Raw genomic sequence first — 9,648 nt, 5'->3', positions numbered from 1 at the left:
TTCCTAAAAAAACAAGTTTTACCATCTCAAGAGATTAAATTAAAAAATGACTATAGTAAATGCCTATTAATGCGCATTTAAAGTAACAGGGTTGACTGTAACAGGGTTGACCGTAACAGGGTTGATGATTTCATCTTAAATCAGCCATAAATCCCCTTGTGACAGGGAGTGGCAATTCAATACAATTCATACTTTTTTAAAACAATTTCTAGCCTGTCTATCTACGGGTAATCTGGTTTGACATGTAATGCTTGACCCACTCAGTTTTCCATCACAAAACACCAGAAAATGGCCAAAAAGAGTAGAATCAGCTCACCTGCTTTTACACTATGATTTGACTATTAGAAGTTCAATGTTTCTTTGGAAAAAAAATATTTTAAAAAGGAATAGATTCACCATATTAAAACAAAATTCAGTTCACTTAACAGGGTTGACCTTAAAATGAGGAACAGCTGTAAATTAATCACTAATCACATGAAGTCAATAATTATCTTCAGAAATGTCTTTGTCAAAGCAACCAAATATCCCGGGCTTTACAATGATGGTGAAACTTTGAGAAATTGTAAATTTAAGTGAGTTAAAATGTTCCTAGAGGTGACACAGGGTTGATGGAGGGACATGCCAAAATGCTGAATTTTGGCACTTTGGCAAGCATTTCTTCATATAGAAAAATCGGATTTATTGATTTCTCCATGTGGTCTAAACTTTAAAGTGCACTTCATTTAATATAACAGGCTTTTCAAATTCAATATTGGTGCACAATTTCTACTTAAAATATCAAAGGGAAGCAAAAGGCACTCTTTTCGTGGAATGACCCAGTTACACTTAGCATGGCTAACAAATTCCTCCTTGATGACACCCTCATTGTTAAGATCTAATAATGGCAATCTTAGCAGATATTCGTTTTTTTAAATTCTGTAAGTAGGAAGTTGCTTCCCCGTGTAGGATGATGTTATCCTGCTGAGTGTACCTTTCAGTTCTTACAGTACATGCTGACCACACTGCTTGCGTTACGTGTGCAAGCATTGCAAAATAAATGTACACATACATGTTATTCAATCATTGCATCCAAACTGCTCGCGTACGTCAACAAGCGTCTGTGTAGCCAGGCTCTAAACTAGAACTTGGTTCTATTTGTGACACTTGACGCGCAAGTCCCGCCTCTCCCATCTCCTCATTGGTTTTTAGGAGCATATACCTACATGGGTGATTAAAAATGAACTGAGGTCCACACTCCAGTCCAGTTGGTGGTGGTAATGCACCTTGAAGTTGTTTGCCAACCGCCATATAAAGTCCAAAGAAGAAGCCTGAAGAGAGATTACTAGAAACTAACTCGGTTTACCCTTTTATCTGTGGATTAATTGTCGGCGTAGAGGACCTTGTGCATTTCAGGTCAAATAACATCCCAATGTTTAACAGCAAGCTAGCTAGCTAAATTACCATGATTGTTTAATACTTTTCGACCTGTCCCAAAATTAATATAGTTGGTTCAGAGTTTGTTTTGATATTTCAACCTGTGTGTCCTGATCGTGTCTGTGTGGATGGACAAAATCAACATGCGCGCGATAGTGCACACGGACACAAGCGCGAGCCCAGTCTAGTCAGCATGTTAGAAACCACCAATTCCCAGATTGGAAATGTAGTTGAATTAAGTTATATTGTTTAAGTTTTTAAATTCTCCAACTGAATTTGATTACTGAAAATGTGAGGACGTGTCACAACTCGAGTAGTGGAGTATAAGAGCTTCTAATTGGCCATGTGACACAGAGGAAGGAGGCGAGATGAGAGAGGCCTGACTGAGATCCTCTTAGAGTTGCCATTGGATTGGAACTAGCAGTGGTTGGATGGGAAATGGCACCAGGTCTGTTTTCTCATATCTTGATGGTACCAGTACCAAGTAGTTGCACTTCAAATTACACACACACACACACACACACACACACACACACACACACACACACACACACACACACACACACACATACATACATACAGCTATAAAAAAACACTCCCACTACGTCCTCTCCATTCACAACTCCACCCCTGTACTATCAACCCAGATAAATCCTATCCTACCCTGGTCTCCATTCACACCTCCACCCTGTACTATCAACCCAGATAAATCATATCTACCTTGGTCTCCATTCACACCTCCACCCCTGTACTATCAACCCAGATAAATCCTATCCTACCCTGGTCTCCATTCACACCTCCACCCCTGCCCCATATTCTCACGCATGCACGCGTACACACACACACCCGACTCACTCCCATATGTGAGAGGGTTGATGTCGATTTGGGAATGAAAAAGGAGAGAGAGAGAGAGAGAGAGAGGAGGTGAGTTGGGGAGAGAGGTGGAAGGAGAGAGAGAGAATGAGAAAGAATGAGGGGGAGAGAGAGGTGGAGGGGGGAGAGGTGGAGGGGGATAGAGAGTGGAGGGGTGGAGGAGGATAGAGAGTGGAGGGTGGAGGGGGGATAGAGAGTGAAGGGGGATAGAGAGAGGTGGAGGGGGAGAGAGAGTGGAGGGGGGATAGAGAGTGGAGGGGAAAGGGGGGATAGAGAGAAGTGGAGAGAGAGAGGTGGAGTGGGGGAGAGAGAGGGGGAGGGAGGAGAGGTGGAGGGGAGAAGAGAGGTGGAGGTGGGGAGAGAGAGGTGGAGGGGGAGAGAGAGGGTGGGGGGTATAGAGAGATAGTAGAAGGGGAGAGAGAAGAGGTGGAGGGGGGAGAGAGAGGTGGAGAAGGGAGAGAGAGAGGTGGAGGGGGAGCTGGAGGGGCGGGAGAGAGAAAGAGAGAGAGAGGTGGGTGGTGAGAGAGAGGAAGAGAAGGAGAGAGGTGGGTGGTTGGAAAGAGAAAGGGAGAGAAAGAGAGAGGTGGGTGGTGGAGAGAGAGAATGAGAGAAGGAGAGGGTGGGAGTTAAAGAGAGGGGGCAGATCAGCTGACATAGTCTCATATTCACACACACACAAACACACACACCCCTCCTCAGCCTGTTACCTCAGTGAAGGTGGAGCCACTGTAATTGAGAGGGAGAGGAGTCCACTCCACACTGATTCATGGAGAGAGAAAGAGAGAAGGACATGTCTCACTGGCACCCACTGGCCAACCAGGACTTAGCACTACATTTTGTTTGACCATCTCTCTCTTTTTAGTGAAATCTGGAAACGTGTGGAGGGTATCTGGCAGCATTGAGCTGTTGAATGTTTGGGCCTTAGGGGACAGAGGGATGAACCTGGAGAAAGTGTTATAGTAGAATGTCCATATGCCAGTGGACCTTTCATTGTGGGAGTAGCCATCTAAGGATTTCTGGATTGGAATTAAATTCAGCACCAGGAACAGCTAAGGACAGAAGAACAGTTTCAAAAGTGGAACATATGACGCCTGCCTGGTTTGTCATTGGAATACACTGACGGTAATTACACTGGCAACAATAAGACGAGTGGGACAATAGGCTGTTTTATTTATCGATTTGTATTTGTCTTAATTTATCTACCAGGACATCAGTATAGGAACAAAAGTGAAAGAGAACATTGGAATACATTGACTTTCAGTACAATAATTGCTCTAGCTACCAAAAGAAATGCAAGGAGACATTGATTTTAAACCCAAATAGGTATCATTGAGGAGGAAATCTCTTTTGCATATAGACCTGGTAGACTAGGTACCAGAGAGCCCCATTTCCCAGGAGGGCTCCCCTCCCTGACCTCCCAGCCTCCCGTTGTCCCCAGCAGCATGTCCCAGGCTGTGAGGCTGCTTCCAGTCCTCCCCACACCATTCTACCATGACCACATGGGCTGCTGGAGGGAGTACGGCTGTCACTGCCTGGGCCACCTCTGGGACCAGGTTTTGGTCTGGCTCTGGGTCCAGGTTTAGATCTGGCTCTGGGTCCAGATTTAGGTCTGGCTCTGGGTCCAGATTTAGGTCTGGCTCTGGGTCCAGGTTTGGGTCTGGCTTTGGCTCCAGCTTGATCTCTAGGTCCTTCTTTTCCAGCCTGTCCCTGTCTCTGCTGCTAGCACTGCTGCTCGCCCTTTCCCTCCCTGTGGTTGTCTGCCATCAACCTCTCTACAGAGGCAGGCTCCAGCCAACCAGCCCCAGGCTCCAGTTCCCCAGCCTCCAGCCCCCCAGCCCCCAACCCTCCAGCCCCAGCAGCCCTCTTAGGGCGCCAGTGAACAGTTCCCTGGCTGCATCCAGGGTTGGAGAGACTGGGGAAACTGGAGGTCCCTTGGAAGGTATTGGGGTTCCGCTGGGGAGGCACGTACGCAGCTACAACCACCTGCAGGGAGATGTGCGGCGGAGGAAGCTCTTCTCCTTCCAGAAGTTCTTCCTGCGGATCGATACGAATGGCAGAGTTAATGGGACCAAGAGCAAAGACGACCCCCTCAGTAAGTAACCACAAGAGTGTGTTTTTCAATTAGTAGGAGAGTAAAAGAGGGGAAACAAAGGTTCAACCATAGTGTATTGAAAATAAACCATTGTGTTGTCAGGGCTTTCCTCACTCTTCACTACAGAATATCAAACAAATTACAGAAAAAGGGAAACAATTTCAAATGATTGACTTGTGTTGAATAACTTTACTGTATGTTTGGAAAGACATGTTTCCAGCACAACTTTTTTAGCATTGATCATCAATACGGCATGTTGAATCTAAATTGTGGCAAGATCTGTCTCCCAGCAGGACATGGACATTCTTAGAGCTAGGCAACACATTCCTGACAAGAAGCTTCTTTCTGTATCTACCAGACATCCCTGTGATATCTGTCCTGTCGCAACATTCCGTACAATGATGGTAGCTCTAAGATGATTAAAACAGGAGGGGTAGATTACCAGCCTGTTATCTGTATTCACAGCCCAGGGTCAACAGTACTGATAACAGCTTGACAGGAGCAGGACAGGGGGTAGGAGAGGATATGTCAATCACTACCATGCTCTCACACACAACCAGTCTGCTTCGTTTAAGTCCACACATATTGTACATAATGCTGATGCCGTGTGGTTTATGATTAATACAGTATAATGTGAACGGGATTAATTTACAGAGGTACAGTAACATGAATGGATATGTTTAGTACTCATGCCCTATTCTTACAGTACAGTTATACCAGTTAGATAAGTGTGTGAGCCTATCTGTGTGCGGGCACTTACATGCTCAAGTGTGTGTTCGGATGTAGCAAACCAAGCAACCACCACCAGAGACACATGTGCTCACTTAAACTACAACCACCCCCCCACCCACACACACACCACCCCCCATCCCATGTATATGGAAGTCTTTAACGTTTCTCTAGGCGTTCTAAACCACAAAATTAATCAAAGAGGCTTATGGGAAAGAGTAAGGAAAGGCACTATTGGTGTTTGTTTTGACAAGAAGATGACAGAAATGTCTTTATATAGCCTACACTTTTATATAAATGTCTTTATAGACCCTACACTTCTTTATAAATGTCTTTATAGACCCTACACTTGTATATACATGTCTTTATAGACCCAAGAGAGAGATACTGCTCCCCCCTAGATCCGACCCCCTAGGTCGGGCTACCGCAGCGAAATATGCGTGCATGCGGATAACCCATCCACATTTCCCATTTCCTTCCCTGCTTGTGTTTCAAGTCAAAGTGAAACGGTTGGAGACTCAAAAACCACCGCATCACCCGAGCGTTCTTCTCTTTAGCCCTATGCATCCAGGTGAGTGGGGCATGGTCACTGATGAGGGTGAAGTGGCGCCCCAGCAGGTAGTATTTCAGGCTTTCTAGAGCCCACTTTACTGCCAGCGCCTCTTTTCAACGACCGCGTAGTTGGTTTCCCGTGGTTCCAGCTTCCTGCTTAAAAACAGGATGGGGTTGTCTACCCCTTCTACCTCTTGGGATAGCACTGCTCCCAAGCCGACCTCTGAGGCATCCGTCTGAACCACAAACTCTTTTTCAAAGTCTGGTACCACCAGCACTGGATTACAGCAGAGAGCCTCCTGTAATGTCCTAAATGCTTTGGTGGCCCTTTCATCCCATTTGACCATGTTTGGCCCTCTGGCTCTAGTCATGTCGGTGAGTGGGGCGGCCACTGTGGCATAACTTGGGATGACCTTCCGGTAGTAACCGGTCAGCCCTAGGAACGCTCGAACTTGCTTCTTATTTACTGGTTTCGGCCATTCTCTAATTGCCTCCCACCTTCTTACGTTGGGGTTTGATTAACCCTCTCCCACGGTGTATCCCAGATACTCTGTTTCCCTAACCCCAATAACACTTGGCAGGGTTCGCCGTGAGCCCTGCCTTTCTAAGGGCGTCTAACACCGCCTGTACCCGGGGTAAGTGGGATTCCCAATCAGGGCTGTAGATTCCCACGTCATCTAAAATAGCTGCGGCGTATGCCTGGTGCGGTTTTAGGACCTTGTTCATGAGCCGTTGAAAGGTGGCTGGCCCGTGTAAGCCGAATGGCATGACGGTGTATTGAAACAAACCGTCAGGGGTTGCAAAGGCTGTCTTTTCTTTGGCCCTGGGGGTCAGAGGAATTTGCCAGTACCCTTTTGTCAGGTCCAGGGTCGTAATGTACCGAGCTTTACCAACTTTCTCCAGTAGTTCGTCTACTCGGGGCATGGGGTAGGCATCAAACTTGGAGATTTCATTTACCTTCCGAAAGTCGTTACAGAACCGCAAAGACCCATCGGGCTTGGAGACCATCACAATTGGGCTAGACCACTCACTATGTGACTCCTCGATCACTCCAGCTGTCAACATTTTCTCTTGTCTCTGCTCTAATCGCGGCCTGTCGAGCCTCGGGTACCCGATATGGCCTCATACTCACTTTTCTCCCTGGTAGGGAAACGATATCGTGAGCCGTAACCTCAGTTCGGCCGGGTACCTCTGAAAAACACATCTCTGTTTTTCTGGATCAGGGTCTTTACTTCCTGTACTTGTGCTGGGGACAGAGTAGGTGAAATATTTACTTCGGCTGCCCCCTGAGTGTGTGTCGGGTATGTGACCATTAGTGTTTTCTCTCTCTCTCCATGCCTTTAACAGGTTTATGTGATAGATCTGTTTCCTGTGGCCGTCGACCTGGCTGTCGGATCCGATAATTCACTTCTCCTATTCTCTCCAGTACTTCATATGGTCCTTTCCATGTGGCTAGTAGTTTGCACTCTACCGTGGGGATCAGCACTAACACCTTATCTCCCGGTTGAAATTCCCTCAGGGTAGCCTGCCGGTTATAAGTGTGCCGCTGGTGCTCTTGTGCTTGTCTCATGTGCTCTCGGACGATGGGCATGACTGTGGCTATCCTGTCTACTCCAGGTCGAAATACGCTTTTTGCGCGTCCCCTGCCAGGTATGGTGCCAGAAGCCCTGCCCATTCTTCTTTCGGCCACTTCTCCCTCTCTGCAGTCCTTTCGAAGGTGGTAAGATATGCTTCCACATCATCTTGTGCTGTCATTTTTTGAAGAAAATGATTGGCCCGCCTCTGGGTATTTGCAGCTGGTAATTGAGCCCCAATTTGGTCCGCTAGCCCCTTTAGGCCTTCTCTTAACTCCCGGGTGTTTCTTCTCTTGCTCTTCTCTGAGCAGCTGGTTGGTGCGGTGCTGGACCTGTAACGTGTCCTGGTACATTCGCATTGCATCCTGATGAGCTATTTGTTGAGCTCTAGTTGCCTCTTGTTGGGTGGCCGCCGCCTGTAACAGGGCTTGTATGGCTCCCTCATACTCATTTTCCTGAGAAACTGTCCTAACCAAACAAGCCACAAAAAAAAAAAACTGACTCCCCTATGGAGTGCTAACTGAACTTCTTTTTTTCTTTTTCTTTTTTACCTAACCAGCGGAATGGTTAGTCCATATGCCCACATTTCCCACCACGTGTGGCAAACCTCTTCAAGGTTATGAGCATTTGTCACAAATTAAGTGGGAAACTGTCACCAAATTACCCCAGAATGAGAGTTCTTTCGAACAGGACAGTACCTGTGTGTTTGTCTCTCCGTCCTGGTCCACCCAGGTCGTAGGCAAGGTCAAGGATAGCAGGGTTCGGTACACGAATCGGGTTCTCGGTATGTCCAGGTCCAAACGCCAACAGGTAAGTCCAAAACAGTCCAGCTCATACGCGGTAAATCCAGCCAATATCTATTGTCTCTTCTCTACGGTTCATAGATCCTTCACCCCTCTCTTCTCTTCCTGGTTTTTTCTTGACCCTTTATCTGTGTGTCGGCTCCACCTTCTGAGGGTTCCCTTGCTTCTGGGACTTGTAGTTTTGGCAGTCGGCCGTTTTGTGATCTGTGTTCTGATCGGGGTGGCCATTTTAGTGATCGGGCAGAGCCCGTTTATTAGTTCTGCTCTCACATATCTGCCATTTATCACTCGACCCCCTTCTTTGCCCACAATATACATGTCTTTATAGACCCTACACTTCTTTATAAATGTTTTATAGACCCTACACTTGTTTATACATGTCTTAATAGACCCTAAACTTGTTTATACATGTCTTTATAGACCCTACACTTCTTTATAATGTCTTTATAGACCCTACACTTCTTATAATGTCTTATAAGACCCTACACTTGAATATACATGTCTTTATAGACCCTACACTTGTTATACATGTCTTTATAGACCCTAACTTGTTATACATGTCTTTATAGACCCTACCCTTGTATATACATGTCTTTATAGACCCAAAACTTGTTTATAACATGTCTTTATAGACCCTACACTTGTATATACATGTCTTTATAGACCCTACACTTCTTTATAAATGTCTTTATAGACCCTACACTTGTATATACATGTTTTATAGACCCTACATTGTATATACATGTCTTTATAGACCCTACACTTGTTTATACATGTCTTTATAGACCCTACACTTGTTTATACATGTCTTTATAGACCCTACATTTCTATATACAGTTGAAGTAGGAAGTTTACATACACTAAGGTTGGAGTCATTAAAACTCATTTTTCAAACACTCCACACATTCTTGTTAACAGACTATAGTTTTGGCAAGTTGGTTAGGACATCTACTTTGTGCATGACACAAGTAATTTTCCCAACAATTGTTTACAGACAGATTATTTCACTTATAATTCACTGTATCACAATTCCAGTGGGTCAGAAGTTTACATACACTAAGTTGACTGTGCCTTTAAACAGCTAGGAAAATTCCAGAAAATTATGTCAAGGCTTTAGAAGCTTCTGATGGGCTAATTGACATAATTTGAGTCAGTTGGAGGTGTACCTGTGGATGTATTTCAAGGCCTACCTTCCAAACTCAGTACCTCTTTGCTTGACATCATGGGAAAATCAAAAGAAATTAGCCAAGACCTCAGAAAAAAATTGTAGACCTCCACAAGTCTGGTTCATCATTGGGAGCAATTTCCAAACATCTGAAGGTACCACGTTCATCTTTACAAACAATAGTACGTAGTATAAGCACCATGGGACCACGCAGCCGTCATACCGCTCAGGAAGGAGACGCGTTCTGTCTCCTAGAGATGAACGTACTTTGGTGCGAAAAGTGCCAAACAATCCCATAACAACAGCAAAGGACCTTGTGAAGATGCTGGAGGAAACAGGTACAAAAGTATCTATATCCACAGTAAAACGAGTCCTATATCGACATAACCTGAAAGGCCGCTCAGCAAGGAAGAAGCACCTGCTCCAAAACCGCCATAAAAAAGCAGA

The 9,648-nt window shown here is 45.5% G+C and overlaps 1 protein-coding gene across 1 annotated transcript in view; it reads left to right on the top strand.

Moving 5' to 3' along the window:
• Positions 1–3,075: 3,075 nt before the first annotated feature.
• The window catches only part of LOC111957497 (fibroblast growth factor 10-like), a 17,780-nt gene continuing 11,207 nt past the window's right edge, over positions 3,076–9,648 (top strand). Inside the window, exon 1 of the mRNA XM_023978331.2 lies at positions 3,076–4,378. Coding sequence (XP_023834099.1) covers positions 3,778–4,378 — 601 coding nt within the window. The 5' untranslated portion in view covers positions 3,076–3,777. The remainder of the gene's footprint in view (positions 4,379–9,648) is intronic.

The sequence above is a fragment of the Salvelinus sp. IW2-2015 genome, linkage group LG33, assembly GCF_002910315.2.
Source record: "Salvelinus sp. IW2-2015 linkage group LG33, ASM291031v2, whole genome shotgun sequence".
Classification (NCBI taxonomy): Eukaryota; Metazoa; Chordata; class Actinopteri; order Salmoniformes; family Salmonidae; genus Salvelinus; species Salvelinus sp. IW2-2015.
The sequence above is the reverse complement of the archived record's forward strand: the minus strand, read 5'-3'. Positions and strand labels throughout refer to the sequence as shown.